Source organism: Salmo salar, chromosome ssa10 (genome assembly GCF_905237065.1).
Source record: "Salmo salar chromosome ssa10, Ssal_v3.1, whole genome shotgun sequence".
NCBI classification, from domain to species: Eukaryota; Metazoa; Chordata; class Actinopteri; order Salmoniformes; family Salmonidae; genus Salmo; species Salmo salar.
This window is the reverse complement of record NC_059451.1, coordinates 5538715-5557408: the sequence shown is the minus strand read 5'-3', so window position 1 is coordinate 5557408 and position 18694 is coordinate 5538715. Positions and strand designations below refer to the sequence as shown.

Below are 18694 nucleotides of genomic sequence, written 5' to 3'. Positions count from 1 at the left end.
TGTAGGAAAGGGTAAACACAAAACGGGTGAAAAACATGGCCCACCTTGCCTGGCGAGGGTTCAATCTCCTCGATGCCCAGATGTACTCCAGATTGCGGTGGTCAGTCCAGATGAGGAAAGGGTGTTTAGCCCCCTCAAGCCAATATCTCCACGCCTTCAAAGCCTTGACGACAGCCAACAGCTCCCGGTCCCCCACATCAGTTTCGCTCCGCCAGGCTGAGCTTCTTAGAGAAGAAGGCACAGGGACGGAGCTTCGGTGGCGTACCCGAGCGCTGAGAGATCACTGCTCCTATCCCAGCCTCGGACGCGTCCAACTCCACTATGAACGCCAAAGAGGGATCCGGATGGGCCAACACAGGAGCCGAGGTAAACAGAGCCTTCAGATGGCCAAAAGCCGTGTCCGCCTCAGCTGACCACAGAAAGCGCACCGGGCCCCCCTTCAGCAGTGAGGTAATGGGAGCAGCTACCTGACCAAAACCCCGGATAAACCTCCGGTAGTAGTTGGCAAACGCTAAGAATCGCTGCACCTCCTTCACCGTGGTGGGAGTTGGCCAATTACGCGCGGCTGCAATGAGGACACTCTCCATCTCCACTCCTGACTTGGAAATACGATGCCCTAGGAAGGAGACGGACTTTTGGAAGAACAGGCATTTCTCGGCCTTGACGTACAGGTCATGCTCCAAAAGGCGACCAAGCACTTTGCGCACCAGGGACACATGCTCGGCGCGTGTATATCAGAATGTGGCCAGATAGAGGTTTAGTTGGAAGAGGAAACCCTGGCAGTTGGCAGCACTCCCGTCGTACCCCTGTGGCATGGAGAGACGGATCCCACTGGGTTCAGGCAGGAAAGGGGCGCTCAGGATAGACCCCAGTTGTGCTGGTGGAGGCGCTGGAAGAACTCCCTGTCTCTCCCAGTGGTCCATATTCTGGACAACGCGATCCATGGCGGCGCCCAGATGGTCAAGCATTTCCGTATGCTCCTGGACGCGCTCCTCCACCTCCATGGCCGGGGTACCTTCTCCTGCTGACTCCATATACTGGTCAGAGATTCTGTAATGTCGTGTGTGTAGGTGGCAGGGAAGTAAGGTGCAGGAGAATCGAACTGGGTATAAATGGAGTAGTTTAATAGCGTTTAACAAAACTCCAAAACCAAAGTACATAATAAATAAAAGTGGGTACAAGAACCCATTGCGCACCAATCCATAATACACGAGCATACAAACAAAACAATCTCTGACAAGGACATGAGGGGAAACAGAGGGTTAAATACACAACATGTAATGAATGGGATTGGAACCAGGTGTGTAGGAAGACAAGACAAAACCAATGGAAAATGAAAAATGGATCAATGATGGCTAGAAGACCGGTGACGTCGACCGCCGAGCACCGCCCGAACAAGGAGAGGCATCGACTTCGGTAGAAGTCGTGACAATTAGTCTCTGAGTGTCTGATGGAAAGCAGACTAAACCAGGTTTTCCTCTACAATTTTGCCTGTGTTTAGCTCCATTCAGTTTCTTTTTTATCGTGAAAAATGCCCCAGTCCTTAACGATTACAAGCATACCCAAAACATGATGCAGCCACCACTATGCTTGAAAATAATGGTGCTACTCCGTAATGGGTTGTACTGTATTTGACCGAAACGTAACACTTTGTATTCAGGACAAAAAGTTTATTGCTTTGCCACATTTTTTTAAGTATTACTTTAGTGATTTGTTGCAAACAGGATGCATGTTTTGGAATGTTTTTATTCTGTTCAGGCTTCCTTCTTTTCACTCTGTCAATTAGGTTAGTATTGTGGAGTAACTACAATGTTGACCCATCCTCAGTTTTCTCCTATCACAGCCATTCAATTCTATAACTGTTTGTCACCCTTGGCCTCATGGTGAAATCCCTAAGCGGTTTCCTTCCTCTCCGGCAACTGAGTTAATAAGGACGCCTGTAAATTGATGCACCATCTAAAGTGTAATTAATAACTTCACCATGCTCAAAGGGATAGTCAATGTTAATTTTTTGAGTGTTTTTTTACCCATCTACCAATAGGTGCCATTCTTTGCGAGGCATTGGAAAACCTCCTTGGTCGTTGTGGTTGAATCTGTGTTTTACAATTCACTGCTCGACTCAGGGACCTTACAGATAATTGTATGAGATGAGGTGGTCATTCAAATATAATGACCCTATTACAATCATGCTAAACACTATTATTGCACACAGAGGGAGTCCATGCAACTTATGTTAATTGTTAAGCAAATTCCTACTCCAGAACTTATTTAGGCGTGCCATAACAAAGGGGTTGAATACGTATTGACTCAAGACATTTCAGCTTTTCATTTTCAATTAATTTGTAAACATTTTAAAAAAAAACATGGCATATTATATGTAGGTCAGTGACAAATAATGTATATTTAATCCTTTTTAAATTCAGGCTGTAACACAACATTTTGAAAAAGTAATGGGGTGTGAATACTTTATGAAAGCATTGTAGTGTTTTAGAATGAAACTCTTAAAAGATGTACCCAAATACATTTCATTATTTACATTTTTTCCAAAATGCTATTCTCAAATGCCACCGCTATTCAACAATGACCCTTTTACAATCTCCACCTTATAGCGGGTAATGTTTAAACGTTTATTTGGGGTGTCTTGCATCAGCAACGGAGCAACAACAGTTTGTGCCATCCATAAAAATATTGCTTCGATTGGCTCTGTTTGATTTCACAAGAGATTGTTACTTAGCAGTCCACTCCTCCACTCCGCCCCCTGGACAAGCAAATCACAACACATACACAAGCTTTTATGAGAAGAAAGAAACCAGCCCGTATCCTACTTCTTATTCTGTGAAAATAACAGCATTTATCATGGAAAAACTTAATGCCTTCATCAAACAGATTATTTCTTAGAATAGGTGTGGCTTGTTGAAAATGGAGTACTCATGCAAGTCTATTAGATATCCTGAAGAGAGACGATTAACAAGTAGAAAGGTATGTAGGCTATATATTGCACCATTATGTTGTGATTATTTTTTTTTGTACATTTTATGTACTCAGTACAGAAGATTATCACCATCTGTCTACCACAATAATCTTTATACCCTCTTTCTTGGTGAACTTTGCTTTTTAGAAAACCAGTGCCTGTTAGGGCAAAATGTAAGAAGCTCCAATACATATTAATTTTGATTGCTTTCTTATTAGTTTGTTGAGCTCCATGTGCTGTTTGTACCAAATGAACAGTGGAACTTAAAACTGAATAGAGTGCCGGTTGAAGCCATAGAGAGCTTCATATCTGCTGGATTCATCAGGTGAGATATTTATTAAATGTTTTCTATTCAGAAGTGGCATATAGTTACTGCAAATAATGAGACCAGTATAGCCTACAATTTGTAGGAATATGCATAATAGAAAATATGTACAGAAGAGGAAAAGAAAACTGCAGATTAAACAGTCAACAAGATACTTTGATGGTTGTCGTCTTCACCCATATTTCTTTGATGTGAAAATGTTTTTGAACATAGTGCCTCTTCACTGTAAATTGTTGTTTTCATGCCAGGGTGTATCCTGATATATCTCTCAGAACTCTCAGGAGTGAGCTTGGCATTCTCCTCGGAGCTGAGAAAGATATTGACAAGTTTTCATTTTTAAAATGTGTGGGCCGAAGCTTGGCATTGGTGAGTATAGCAGGCCTGGTTCAGGGACACAATTGCTTATCGCTTGTGTTTTATTTGGCAAACTGGCATGAGGTGATTCATTGTCCCATTGCATTTGTATTTTTTTTTAAATAGGTCAAAGCCAAACAAGAAAGGGATCTGAAAGTGAAGTATTTTGCCCCTCCATATGTATGCACATTCCGCTTAAATATTGTGCCTTCAGAAAGTATTCATACCCCTTGACCTATTCTACATTTTGTCATTATGGGGTATTGTGTGTAAATTCAGGTTGTAACACAACAAATAGTTAAATATTTTTTTAAGTGAAAGAAAGAAATCTATTTATAATAAGCTTGTTGCATGCCTTGTCCTTATGTCATGATCTTCTCCTACACTCCAGGCCCCTCAGCCAGAGCTGTACCTGTTGCCCAGGGTGGAGAGCGACAACAGTGTCTGTTCACAGTCCTTCACCCCCAACACCCACTCCACAGACCCCCAGATTTACTACACTGCCAGAGTGCAAGGAATGCCAACAGGGACAAAAGAGCCTTTTAAATTCCCTCAGATCCCCCAGGGTCTCCAGCCACAGCCCCCTCCCTCCCCCAGCCCTGATGAGGAGGGGGAGGAAGAGGAGAATGAGGAGTACCTTCTCTCCTCTCAGAAGCCTGGGTGCGCTGAGGATGACCACCTCCTGTGGAAGGCCCAAGCCCAGGGGCCACCCCAGTGTGTCATAGAGGCTAAAGGTGAGAGTTAAAGGGATTGCTCACTACAAAATCAGCACATTTTTTGGGTGGGGGGGGGGGTGGGGGGTGGTTCGTACCTGAAAAGTGCTCTGAGTCTAGTATGAAATTGTCTGAAAAACTTAGATTTTGGAGTGTACTATCCCTTTAAACTGACGTTTCTAAAAAGCAACTCAACCTTGTACTTGTTGTAACAGACAGAGATGTTGTTACAACCATTTACTTTCAATCCATTTTGAAAGAATCAGTTGTGGGGAAGGTGGCGCCGGCTAAGAAGAAACAACGATTCAAGTTAAACCGAGCCAGCGATTCGGGGGTCCCAGAGTCACTGGAAGATCAGGATTCTGTGTTTTCTCCCACCCCACACAGGTAACAAACAGAGGAACACTTTTGCCATAACAGAGAGGAAGAGCTCTACCACCGCCAGAGCAATTTAAACCCTGGTTACAGGCACCCAATTTCTAGATGAGTCATTTAAAATAAATAAGCCCACATTTTGTTTTCTCTCTTTGGAGGTTAAGGAAATCTAAAGGTGCACAGACACTGAAGTATATCAGGAATAAACAAAAAAATGAGGTAAGAGATGCTTGTGTGCTGCTTACATACTTACTGAAATGACATTATGCCAAAATCAGTTACAGTTACCATGTTTTTCTGTCATAGCCAGGCTATTGAACATCTGCAAGCCCATTCAATAGTTTTTTCTTAAAGGTGTAGTTCCATCAAGTACTGCACACCAAGAGAGGTTGTTGAGACAACCCAAGAGTAGTTTTATTGTAAATTACCAGCGCCTTGTAAAATACTGTGTGGCTTTGTTACTGCGTCAAAATTCCACAGCCAGCAGGTGGGTTTGAATTAAAAAGGGGCTCTTAGTCAGGGAAATAGGAATAGAGGAAAAGCAGCGAGGAGTACTTAAACTATTTTCTTGGCATGCACACCGAAATCAATTTGCTTCAACAAAAAAATGAAATTATGTTTTACCAATCATTTATTTTCATGTAGGTCCCTGAACACCCAGTAACTATGCCTACACAGTACGCCTCTCCACCCCCCGTCCCAACCCTGGGCACTCGTAAAACGGCTGCCCCGGTCTTCCTATCAAGTAGTAAGCAGGCATTTCTGTTATGTCTCAGTCATCCATATTGTTGTTGCTGAAATGTAAGGCACAAATGACATGGTAGGTTTCCTCCCTTCCTCAGGAGATGAACTGATAGAGGAAATTAAGATGGCAAAAGAGGAGAGAAAGCAACTAGAACAGACAAGACAAGAGTTGCTGAGAAAAGGAAAAGACTTGATGGCACAGAACAGACACCGTCGAAATCAAGGTGATGTATGTCTGGACTAGTTCTTTTGCACCCTCATATCAGGATATGACAAAAGCACGTATGACCTCCTTATAATATATTAGCATCTCATTATGATCCAGATTAAATACCAATTAGCTTGTTTAACTATAAAATAATCTGTGCGACAGGGCACAGCAAAATAAGTTACTGACCTGTCCTACAACATAGACATTACTATTGTGATGCATAATTGCCATGGTCATAATAATATTAACTAGATTGTAACTTTACATGTAAAGTTGTGAGGCTTGCTAAAGCTCTTTGAAAGTATTTTTGTTAAAGTTTAAAAAGTTGTTGATCATATTATTTGAATTGTGAAATCATTTTAAATTTCCACAGATAGTCACTACTGGTCAGTAGATTTGGTCAGTAATAGTGGTCAGTAGTTGTGTGGTTGTGGTCACCAGATGTGGTAAGCAGTTGCGTGGTCGTGGTCAGTAGTTGCGTGGTCGTGGTCAGAAGTTGCGTGGTCGTGGTCAGAAGTTGCGTGGCCGTGGTCACTAGATGTGGTAAACAGTTGTGTGGTTGTGGTCAGAAGTGTTGTGGTTGTGGTCAGCGGTTGTGGTCAGCGGTTGTGGTCAGTAGTTGTGTGGTTGTGGTCACCTGATGTGGTCAGCAGTTGTGTGGTTGTAATTATAAGTTGTTTGGTTGTGCTCAGTAGATGAATGGTCATTGGTTGTAGTCAGAAGTTGTGTGGTTGTGGTCAGAAGTTGTGTGGTTGTGGTCAGCAGTTGAGTGGTTGTGGTCACTAGAGGTGTTCAGCAATTGTGGTCGAGGTCAGTAGTTGTGTGGTTGAGGTCAGTAGTTGTGTGGTTGAGGTCAGTAATAGTGTGGTTGTGGTCAAAAGTTGTGTGGTTGTGTTCACTAGATGTGGTAAGCAGTGGTGTGGTTGTGTTCACTAGATGTGGTCAGCAGTACTGTGGTTGTGTTCACTAGATGTGGTCAGCAGTAGTGTGGTTGTGTTCACTAGATGTGGTCAGCAGTAGTGTGGTTGTGTTCACTAGATGTGTCAGCAGTAGTGTGGTTGTGTTCACTAGATGTGGTCAGCAGTAGTGTGGTTGTGTTCACTAGATGTGGTCAGCAGTAGTGTGGTTGTGTTCACTAGATGTGGTCAGCAGTAGTGTGGTTGTGTTCAATAGATGTGGTCAGCAGTAGTGTGGTTGTGTTCACTAGATGTGTCAGTAGTGGTGTGGTTGTGTTCACTAGATGTGTCAGCAGTAGTGTGGTTGTGTTCACTAGATGTGGTCAGCAGTAGTGTGGTTGTGTTCACTAGATGTGGTCAGCAGTAGTGTGGTTGTGTTCACTAGATGTGGTCAGCAGTAGTGTGGTTGTGTTCACTAGATGTGGTCAGCAGTAGTGTGGTTGTGTTCACTCAATGTGGTCAGCAGTAGTGTGGTTGTGTTCAATAGATGTGTCAGTAGTAGCGTGGTTGTGTTCACTAGATGTGTCAGCAGTAGTGTGGTTGTGTTCACTAGATGTGGTCAGCAGTAGTGTGGTTGTGTTCACTGTTCACTAGATGTGTCAGCAGTAGTGTGGTTGTGTTCACTAGATGTGTCAGTAGTGGTGTGGTTGTAGTCACTAGATGTGTCAGTAGTGGTGTGGTTGTGTTCACTAGATATGTCAGTAGTGGTGTGGTTGTGTTCACTAGATGTTTTTCAGATGGAGATGTTAAATGTGTTTGTTAATGGTCAGTTACCATGATAGATTGGCAGCTATTTGCTTGACAATCACCATCTGAAACAATGTAATTAATTGGTTGATGTTTTTCCTTTGAGAAATTAAGAAGTAGCCCTTTCCTTTCTGAGTGTAGAGCCAAGTTGTCACGATCGTCGAAATGAGCGGACCAAGGCGCAGCATGAGTTGAGTTCCACATATTTTAATACAAAGTGAAACTACAAAAAACAAACATACAACGAACGTGAAGTACAGAGCGCACTTAGGCACTAACTGAAACAATATCCCACAACGCAGAGGGCTCTCTATGGTCAGGGTGTGACAGTACACCGCCAAAGGTGCGGACTCCGGACGCAAAACCTAAACTGCTCGTGAGGGTTATTGTGGGCCACTGGCGTCGGTGGCGACTCCAGTGCGGGACGTAGCACCCGCTCAGACCGCAGATCTGGCCGTTGACCGTCGCTGGAGGCTCCGGACCGTTGACCGTCGCTGGAGGCTCCGGACCGTTGACCGTCGCTGGAGGCTCCGGACCGTTGAACGTCGCTGGAGGCTCCGGACCGTTGAACGTCGCTGGAGGCTCCGGACCGTTGAACGTCGCTGGAAGCTCCGGACCGTTGACCGTCGCTGGAAGCTCCGGACCGTTGACCGTCGCTGGAAGCTCTGGACTGTGAACCGTCGCTCGAGGTTTCGGGCTGTAGACCGTCGCTGGAGATTCCGGACTGTACTCAAGCACTGGTGGACGAGTGCGGGGAGCCGGCACAGGACGAACCGGGCTGGGGAGGCGCACTGGAGGCCTGGTGCTTGGAGCCGGCACAGGTGGCACCGGACTGATGACATGCTCTTCAGGGCGAGTGCGGGGAGCCGGCACAGGACGTACCGGGCTGGGAAGGCGCACTGGAGGCCTGGTGCGTGGAGCCGGCACAAGTGGCACCGGACTGATGATACGCTCTTCAGGGCAAGTGTGGGGAGCCGGCACAGGACGTACTGGGCTGGGGAGGCGCACTGGAGGCCTGGTGCATGGAGCCGGCACAGGTTTCACCGGACTGATGACATGCTCTTCAGGGCGAGTGCGGGAGACGGCACAGGACGTACCGGGCTGGGGAAGCGCACTGGAGACCTGGTGCGTGGAGCCGGCGCAGGTTTCACCGGACTGATGACACGCTCTTCAGGGCGAGTGCCGTGCAGAATACACCTAACCAACATCTCTCTCCGATCGCCCTCCTCCAACAGCTCCATCGACTCACCAACTGTCTCTGGCTCTCTCCTTGGCTCGACCGACAGCCCCTTGTGCCCCCCCCCCCAACAACAAAAAAATCTTGGGGTTTCTGTGGCCGCGGACCCTGGTGTCGTCGCTGTCCTTCTATATTCCTTGGCGACTCCCTCCAAGGAAGGGTCTCGCATCCTCCTAGGATTTCCTCCCACGTCCAACTCTCCTTTATTTCCCAGGCACGCTGCTTGGTTCTTGCGTGGTGGGATATTCTGTCACGTTCATCGAAAGGAGCGGACCAAGGCGCAGCGTGCGTATAGCTCCACATACTTTATTACAAAGTGAAACTTCACAAAAACAACAAAGAATAAACGAACGTCCAGTACAGAGCGCACTTAGGCACTAACTGAAAACAAAACCATATCCCACAACGCAGTTGGGAACAATGGACAACTTAAGTATGATCCCCAATTAGAGACAATGATAATCAGGTGCCTCTAATTGGGAACCATACAAATACACCAACATAGAAATAACAATACTAGAAAAACCCCCCTAGTCACGCCCTGACCTAAAACACCATAGAGAACCCAGAGGGCTCTCTATGGTCAAGGCGTGACACAAGTGGACTGTTTTGTTTTGGGCGCGCGACCTGGAACTCGCTCCAATTTCATTTTATCCACTATTGAACACAGTATATTCCGTCTTAAATGTTATCGATTATTTACATTTTAAAATACCTAAAGTTGGATGAGGAAAGTTGTTTGAAATGTTTGGAGAAAGTTTACCGGTAACTTATTAGATACTTTGTAGGCATGTTGGGCGAGTTGGAACCGGTGTTTTTCTGAATCAAACGCGCCAAATAAATTGACATTTTGGGGATATAAAGAAACAATTTATCGAACAAAAGGACCATTTGTGATGTGTATGGGACATTTTGGAGTGCCAACAGAAGATCTTCAAAGGTAAGGCATGAATTATATCGTTATATCTGACTTTTGTGTAGCACCTGCCTAGTTGAAATCTGATTTTCATGGGTTTGTATGCTGGGCGCTGTCCTCAGATAATCGCATGGTCTGCTTTCACCATAAAGCCTTTTTGAAATCTGACACTGCGGCTGGATTAACAAGAAGTTAATCTTTAAACCAATGTATAACACTTGTATGATTTATGAATTCTTATGAGTATTTCTGTTTTTGAATTTGGTGTTGTCAAATCGATCCCGCTAACTGGGATTGGCGCACGAAGGGATCCATAAGAAGTTAACCTGCTAAAACCTTCTCAGAATAGTATATTATGTCCTAACGCCATATTTGAGCAGCAGAGAAGTAGATGAAGATGGGAACACTTTAACTTTGTCTAAGTTGTTGCAAAGTGGAATAATTAGCTGATTTGGGTCAAAAGCTGCATGATTTCACATCGAGAATGGCCGTTGGAAGTAATTATGTCACAATGGAGAGCTTCAGAATCTTGAGGAAATGCCATGAAAGCGGATGGGGGGGACAAAAAAAGTTAGACCGTTACACACGTTTTGAACTTGGAATGGCGTTTCTATCTTAAACGGTGTAAAAGGCGTAGCATGCATAAGAATAAGAAGTAGTATGTTGAATACCTAAGACGTGGCTCTTGCATGTCGAATATCTAAGGTGGGGCTTTTGCTGCGCAAACCCAAAAATAATTATAGTTTCTAAATTGACCTACAAATGCATACACCATATGCATTGTGACAGCATGGTATACCAGGGATACCGGACACCACAAAACACAGTGGAATATAATGGCCAGTTGCATGCAACATTTATGACTCGCTTCTTTTGAGCATAAAATGTAAATCGCCGCAAAATTGTAGATTATACACTGAGTGGCATAACATTATGAGCCTTATTATACTGAACAAAAATATAAACGCAACATGTAAAGTGTTGGTCCCATTTTTCATAAGCTGAAATACAAGATCCCAGCACAAAAAGCTAATTTCTCTAATTTTGTACACAAATTTGTTTACATCCCTGTTAGTGAGCATGTATCCTTTGCCAAGATAATCTAGCCACCTGGCAGGTGTGGCTGTCACGACTTCCACCGAAGGTGGCTCCTTTCCCTGTTCAGGCGGTGCTCGGCGGTCGTCGTCGCCGGCCTACTAGCTGCCACCGATCCATTTTTCCTTTTCGTTTGGTTCTGTCTGTTTTGTCACACCTGTGTTCCATTAGTTGATTTCAGTGGGTTTATTTACCTCCGCTGCCTGCTAGTCTTTGTGCGGGATTGTTTGCTGTGTTACTTTGTTAGGGGTGCGTGTCTGCACCACGGAGTTTTCCTTTCACTCGGTAGTTGTACCGTTTTGATATATGTTTAGGAGGAGAGGTTTCTCCCCCGTGTGTTGCGTTACTTTCCCTGTGTGTGGCAACTTCGTTTGAGCGTGTTTCCCCCCATGTTGTTGTTGAGTTGGGACTCCTTTAATAAACGATTGTGCCACTGGGACTTCGTTGCTCTTCTGCACCTCCCTCCTACTTGGAGGCACGTAACAGTGGCATATCAAGAAGCTGATTAAATAATTACACAGGTGGCACCTTGTGCTGGGGACAATAAAAGGCCACTCTAAAATGTGCAGTTTTAGCACACAATGCCACAGATGTCTCAAGTTTTGAGGGAGCGTGCAATTGGCATGCTGAGTGCAGGAATGTCCACCAGAACTGTTGCCAGATAATTTCATGTTAATTTCTCTACCATAAGCCACCTACCTACGTTGTTTTAGAGAATTTGACAGTACCTCCAACCGGCCTCACAACCACAAACCACGCCAGCCCACGACCTCCACATCCGGCTTCTTCAGCGGCGGGATGGTCTGAGACATGCCACCCAGACAGCTGGTGAAACTGTGGGTTCACACAACTGAAGAATTTCTGCACAAACTGTCAGAAACCATCTCAGGGAAGCTCATCTGCATGCTAATTGTCTTCACCAGTGGTGGTCAGTGCAGTTTAAGATGAGGGAGGATGATCTTTTTTTTAATGAACATGGCTTTATTTCTATTACAGCATATTGGATGACTGTCATTCATATTCCATTCACCCAGCTCAATGTATAAATATAGATTTAGGCTACTACATGATTCTCTAATTTTCCCTGTACCCATCATGAGGTTGCTACAATCTAGCCTATGAATGAGTTTACATTCGTCTACAACGTAGGTCAAGAGAATTGAGTAGTCAAGGTGACAGACAGGGACATATTCAATGCCGCCTTGCACACTTTTGCCTGCATCTAGCTGATCTAGGGTGTAATCATTAGTCCAACAGTTGCAAACGAGTTTCTTTTGGACAAATTCAGGTATGTTTATCGCCGTTTCATTCCGTTTAATAAATGTTTTTCAACAGAATCGGCGCAATGAATACACCCCTGATCAGACGCAAACACAGTTCACTTTCATAGCAGCCACATACAAACAGCTCGTTGTCTATCTACTACGCACTCTCCTCCTCTCACCGTTTCCCTTCGCATGTGGACTTCAGTACTACACATCAGCTGTCTGTGACCAGGTGAAAAAACCTTTCCAAGCCAAACCTTCATATCATGACCGCTAACCACAGCCCCTACATTGTTGTCATGTCATAGTCAACATAGCTACAAGAACTAACGCATTAGTAAACCTGCTACAAACATGCAGTACAGTGTAGTCAACAGCAAGCAGTTTAGTAGTTACACCCACGGGCAGCAATAAATGAATAAAACCAAAAGTTTACCTTGACTTGGAAGAGTTCCAGTGTTGGACAGCCAGCTAGCTAACATAGCATCCCTCTCTGTTTGAGCCGGGTGTTTGAGTAGGCTAAACTAGCTAGCTGCATTCGATGCTAGCTAAGCAAGTAAAAGTGAAAAAAAGATATACTACGAAATCTCTCTAGAAATTAATTTGTTCAAAACTATTCAACTATTGTCTTTGAGTCAACTACTCAACACATGTTATGCACTGCAGTGCTAGAAAGCTGTAGCTTATGCTTTCAGTACTATATTCATTCTCTGATCCTTTGATTGGGTGTCAATTCATGCTGCAAGAGCTCTGATAGGTTGGAGGATGTCCTCCGGAAGTGGTCATAATTACTCTGTAAGTCTTTGGAAGAGGGTGAGAACCATGAGCCTCCTAGGTTTTGTATTGAAGTCAATGTACTCAGAGGACAGAAGCTAGCTGTCCTCCGGCTCACTGCATAGTGCTGCTGAGGCTCTGTAGAACTTCATTGCAAAACAGTGTTTTTTAATCAATTAGTTGGTGATGTGAATATATTTTGTGTAGTTTTATCTAAAAAGTTTAACTTTAATGTTTCACTTTACATTTTTCTGAAATTCCCTGAGGATGGTTCTCCCCTGAAGAGCTTCCACTGGTCTTGACCTGACTGCAATTCAGCATCGTAACCGACTTGTGGACAAATGCTCACCTTAGCTGGCCACTTGCACGTTGGAGAAGTGTACTCTTAACCGATGAATCCCGGTTTCAACTGTACTGGGCAGATGGCAGACTGCGTGTATGGCGTCATGTGCGTGAGCGGTTTGCTGTTGTCAATGTTGTGAACAGAGTGGCCCATGGTGGTGCTGGGGTTATGTTATGGGCAGGCATAAGCTACGGACAACAAACACAATTGCATTTTATCAATGGCAATTTGAATGCAGAGAGATACCGTGACGAGATCCTGAGGCCCATTGTCGTGCCATTCATCCACTGCCATCATAATGCACAGCCCCATGTCGCAAGGATCTGTAAACAATTCCTGGAAGCTGAAAATGTCCCTGTTCTTCCATGGCCTGCATACTCCCCAGACATGTCACCCATTGAGCATATTCGGGATGCTCTGGATCGACATGTACGACAGCATGTTCCAGTTTCTGCCAATATCCAGGACTGGGACAACATTCCACAGGCCACAATCAACAGCCTGATCAACTCCATGCGTAGGAGATGTTGTGCTGCATGAGGCAAATGGTGGTCACACCAGATACTGACTGCTTTTCTGATCTACACGCCCCCCCCCCCCCCCCCCCAAGGTATCTGTGACCAACAGATGCATATCTGTATTCCCAGTCATGTGAAATCCATAGATTAGGGCCTAATACATTTCAATTGACTGATTTCCTTAGATGAACTGGAACTCAGTAAAATCTTTGAAATTGTTGCATGTCACGTTTATATATTTTTGTTTAGTGTAGAAAACAAACGTCTCATACATGCTTATAAACAACTTATAAAGCATTATAGCTACAGGCTTTAAGAGTTACAGAAAAACAAATAAATCATGTTTTCCTTTCTCAATTTAACCTACATCTTGTTTTTTCAAAACTCTTTCTGGAAATAAATGGGTTCAGAACTGACACTGGAGCAAAAGCCAGTCAATTTTGCCCTGAGAGCTTTTGTTGTTTTCCAGCTCGTGACAGTTGGAAGAGGAGTTATTTTGATACCAAGAAGGCCACAGCCCCTTTGGAGGTCACACTGAGAAGTCTTCGTCAAGAGCTGGAGATATTCTACAATAACATCCTACACCAGCTAAAGGCGAGGGATGGAGGAGGAAAGCCCAGATGGCAGGAAAGATTGTCGAGCACCAAAGTAACAATCAGTCCTTCAATTGAAGTGTGCTCCCCTCCCCAAACATTGGCTAGATAGTTTCCACATTTATTTTATGATTTTTTTGCTTTTAAATCTGTGAAGGAAGTGAACACTTGTGCAGATTATTGGGATGCAAAGTTGATTCAGAGTTTATGGTTCAGTAAGGCCATAGCAACAATGTCAGTTTGACTGTGCCACAACATCCACTAGAGGGAATCAGTTCATGTTGTGGTCAATACAGACCATGCCATTATTATAGACAGTGGTGTAAAGTACTTAAGTAAAAATACTTGGACGTACTACTTAAGTAGTGTTTGTGTGTATCTGTACTTTACTATTTATATTTGGCACAACTTTTACTTTACTACATTCCTAAATAAAAGAATGTACTTTTTACTCGACACATTTTGCTTGACACCCAAGTACTCGTTACATTTTGAACGCTTAGCAGGACAGGAAAATGGTCCAACTCACGCACTTATCAAGAGAACATCCCTGGTCATCTCTACTGCCTCTGATCTGGTGGACTCACTAAACACAAATGCTTTGTTTGTAAATTATGTCAGAGTGTTTCGTTTTTAAAAAAAAATTTTTTTTACAGATAGCCAGAAAAAAAGATTGCTGCCTGGTTTGCTTAATGTAAAGAATGTGAAATTATTGATTGACACTTAAATATATTTTAGCAATTACATTTAAAATCAAATACATTGACTTCTACTCAAGTAGTATTTTACTGGATGACACTTTTACTTGAGTCATATTCTAGTAAGGAATCTTCACTTTTACTCAAGTATGACAATTGGGTACTTTTCCCACCATGTTCAGAATGAGCTCATTATCCAGATAATGACAGAGAGCCATGAGATTGACAACCTAAGGAGGAAGGTGGATGATGCCAAGATGAGGTTCGTCACAGAGATCAAGGTATTAAGATTTATTGCAATTTGACTCCCTCATAACTCTACAAATGTAAATACAATTCTCCTTTATTTATTTGGGAAAAACTACAGTATGTTAATTAAGGGCTCAGCTAAAAAATATTTCATATAAGCAAAAATTTCAGTTATCAACTTTTACATGGGACTTGGGCAGGAGGTGGAGAGCTTTGCTGGACAGACAGTGCTCAATGTTTTTCATTGATGTACTTCCTTGTTTATTTCCTCCTAGCTCGGGAAGCAGGCTGCCACAGAGCTGAGAGCCTTGAAGGCTGAGCTGGCCCAGAAGAATACCCAGACATTTCTCTCTGGATCCATGGGCTTTGGAGCAGGAGCAAGGGACAGACCACAGGCTCAAAGCATCCTTAACTGAGCCACTTCTACCAGTACTACCATGGCCTTATTCCAGAAGACAATGTTTGCTTTTTGCTTATTCCAAATGATATATTTTTGAAAAGGTCTCATTTAAATTGTTATGTCTATTTGCAATGCATATCATGTGAAAACCATGACTTCACAGTTTACCAAACAACTGTTTGTATTAAACTGTCGTGTCCCTGTTGCAGCAAGAACAATCTCTCATTTGATCATTTACCTGTGTTGATACTACCATCTTAAAATCTTAAGTATGAAAACAAATATTTGTACAGTATCAAAGCAACAGTATCGGCCATGACTAAGAGATTTCGTAACTGTATCATGATGGAATTTTCTTCAGAAGTCACTGTCAACACGAAATGACACAACGACAAGGTTCCAGTTTAAAGTTTACTATACCGTATGAACACACTACAAGGTAGCCATTGCACTCTAGGCTAGGTCCATCAATGACCAGACTTCCTGCGCAGGCGCACACTTGACTTACTGATAGCCCCGTAATAACAGAAATATAGGGATACTTAAAACATGAACTTAACAATCTCCCCCTTTTCTTTAAAGACAAATTAAACATCAACAACATAATTAAATGTCCAAGTATTATTCAAGTTCCCCATTACAAATGGGTTGTGTGACAGTTTTTATTTGTATTATTCAAGCTGCCACTTTCCATTACTGAGAGCCTGTAGGAGTACAAGACCGTCAGACAGTCAGCAAGCTGTTCCTTTGTGGTCGACCACAGAATGCGCTGGATTCTCTGTGCTTGAATAAGTTCCTTGATGCTGCTAATCTCAAGACGAAGTCTTTTCTCTGTGACAGACTTGGTTAACTTCAAAGCATCAACTAATGAGTAGTAGGTCTACTCTGTCTAGCATCCCATAAAAGTTGTCCTATCTTTGACCTCAATTGATCAGATTCAATTCCACATAGAGAGGAATTCCTTTGAACGGCTCTTGAAGAATCCATGTGAATGGGTTGAAGATTCTTGATATAGCTCTCCTGTTGCATCAGTATTGTCCCATCAACTGTAATAAACTATGCCAACATAACAAAAATTATCATGCTCCTCACGGCCGACCTGGAAAACAGCTTTGAGGTTTGGAATCACAGTTGTAGCAAAGGTCTGTGAGCCACCCCAGATAAAGTCATCAACATGACAGGCAAATACTCCAGTCACATTGCAGTCTTGATCAAGCCAATAGAAGACTGCAGGATCCACTTGTGACAGTTTTCCACCTATATTCAGCATTGTTGCCTTGACTTTGTTGTACCAGTAGAGTGATGCATCTGCCAGTCCATAGACACACTTTTTTAGTTTCCACAGTGTTCCTTCGCATTTAGCTTCAGGCGGAGGTCGGATGTGAATGTCCCTTGACAGCTCTGTTCCCTGCAAAAATGCAGATTTGATGTCTATGGAATTAAGTTTCCATTGTTTCTGGCAGATCACTGACATCAGCAATCTGAGTGACTCTGAGGCGCATGTCGGTGAGTCTTTTAGGAGTTCTTTAGGAGCCAGCTCCTCAAAACCTCTAGCCACTAGACGTGCTTTAGGCACTATTCCAGTTAAGGATTCTTTAAGGGTACACACCCACCTTGTTGAGACACATTTTTGGCCAATGTCTTTGACTTCCTCAAACACTCCATTTTTCCTCCAATTACTGAGCTCATCTAGCTTAGCTGAGTCAAATGACACGTCCTTTGTTTCAAGTACATCATCATTTTGAATGTCATTCTGTTTTTGTCGATTTTCCATTGGTTCAATTCTGAGATTATCTACAAGTGACAGGTCAGCTGACCCTGTTGTACCAGAAAGTGTAACTGGTTCAGAGTACTGCAAGTTGTACCAGTTCTGGTGTTTTCCTTTGGCTTTTCCTGCTCGTCCAATGACGGTTGCTGTATGTGGAATACCACTTTCTCTGTCCATGTATTTAACAGTTTGTCCAGTTTTCAGATTGGAACAACCATGTTCTCTTAACACGTGGCTGTTGTTGAATGTTTTCCTCATTTTAACACTCAACAGTATTATCTGTGGCATGTTTGAAGGTCTCTGCTTCATTTCCTGTGTCAGCTTCAGTGTTCATATCATTGGATGTGACATCTGGTAGGTTTGTCTGTTACTGTCTCATTTTCATTAGGATGATTCTCGGCAACAGCCCGTCTATCTTGTTGATCATTTACTTTCTGCAATCTTGAGTGATGCACCCTGACAATGATGCCGCCGTACCTTACAAATATCACCACACCATCTTGGCCAATAACTACTCCCGGTCCTTTCCACTCGACAGTCAATTAGTTTGTAGTACACTTTCTTTCCAGTTTCGTACTTCTCATCGGTGGGTCGTAGCTGTTTACGCAGAGCCCTGCGAATTCTTTCTGAGCACAATGCTTCAGTGAAGGCTTTTCTCGCTGCATGTAGTGCTGAAAGGTGCTGTCCTACCAATGCACTCACACTGGTCCCTTCTAGTGCTGGTGGCTTGTCAACCAGTACAGAGGGAAGATTAGGGTTCTGCCCGAACACTAGTTGGTATGGGCTGTAAACATGAACATTGTGCATTGAGTTTTTTGCCATCAAAGCCCAATCTAGGGCTGTGTTCCAGTCACATCCATTGTCTTGCTTCACTTTCAGCATGATCTCTGTGAATGTTTGATTGTGTCTCTCCAGAAGTCCATTGCTCCATGGACTGTATGCAGCAGTTGTCTTTACTTCCATGTTGAAGTTCTCTGCCATTTCTCTTATTTCATTATTATTGAATTCTCCGCCATTGTCACTGTACAATTTCTGGGGCGGGCCATGCACACTTACCCAGGAATTAATTTAGTGCTTGACGATGTCACTGGGTTTCTTTGTATTCACAATGCTTCGAGCACTAAAGTGTGTGAAGTGGTCAATTATGTGAAGGTACCACACACTTGGTGCTAACTCATGTAGATCTACAGCCACTGTTTCATTGTATTTGGAAGCTAGTGGCAAACCAACAGCTGGTTTGGGCTTAGGTTTACTGTATTTTTGACATGTCTCACAACTGTTAACTATCTGCTATAGAATGGAAATACTCTCATCATCATTATTCCCTGAACTGCTGAGTAACTTCTGAAGTCTGTCAACTGTAGCATGTCCAAACTGTTTGTGAAGCTTTAACAATACTTTGTGTTTTTCTTTTGTGTTCATGTTCTCAGTGACTGTCAGAA

The 18694-nt window shown here is 43.4% G+C and overlaps 1 protein-coding gene across 4 annotated transcripts; it reads left to right on the top strand.

Annotated features, from left to right (window-relative positions):
• Positions 1-1902: 1902 nt before the first annotated feature.
• Positions 1903-15725, top strand: spata1 (spermatogenesis associated 1). Of its 4 annotated transcripts, none has more exons than XM_014215636.2 (12): positions 1903-2979; positions 3190-3296; positions 3545-3662; positions 3777-3806; positions 4042-4384; positions 4624-4750; positions 4897-4957; positions 5384-5486; positions 5563-5706; positions 14014-14192; positions 15018-15116; positions 15360-15725. In XM_014215636.2, the coding sequence occupies exons 1-12, from the start codon at positions 2920-2922 to the stop codon at positions 15498-15500; spliced, it is 1512 nt and encodes a 503-aa protein (XP_014071111.2). In that variant the 5' UTR covers positions 1903-2919; the 3' UTR covers positions 15501-15725. The 4 variants fall into 4 exon arrangements, with proteins under 4 accessions (XP_014071111.2, XP_014071109.2, XP_014071108.2 ...); XM_014215634.2 differs by having other exon boundaries at positions 3777-3830; positions 4630-4750; positions 15360-15724; XM_014215633.2 differs by having other exon boundaries at positions 1905-2979; positions 3777-3830; positions 15360-15724.
• The last annotated feature ends 2969 nt before the right edge of the window (positions 15726-18694 follow it).

What these genes read in the sequence shown, in the direction of transcription:
- spata1 (XM_014215633.2), top strand. Translation starts at nt 2,920, where the DNA reads ATGGAGTACTCATGCAAGTCTATTAGATATCCTGAAGAGAGACGATTA. An exon ending in CAGACACCGTCGAAATCAAG is followed by an intron (nt 5,707 to 14,013) that starts GTGATGTATGTC and finishes GTTGTTTTCCAG; the next exon opens with CTCGTGACAGTTGGAAGAGG. An exon ending in AAAGATTGTCGAGCACCAAA is followed by an intron (nt 14,193 to 15,017) that starts GTAACAATCAGT and finishes CACCATGTTCAG; the next exon opens with AATGAGCTCATTATCCAGAT.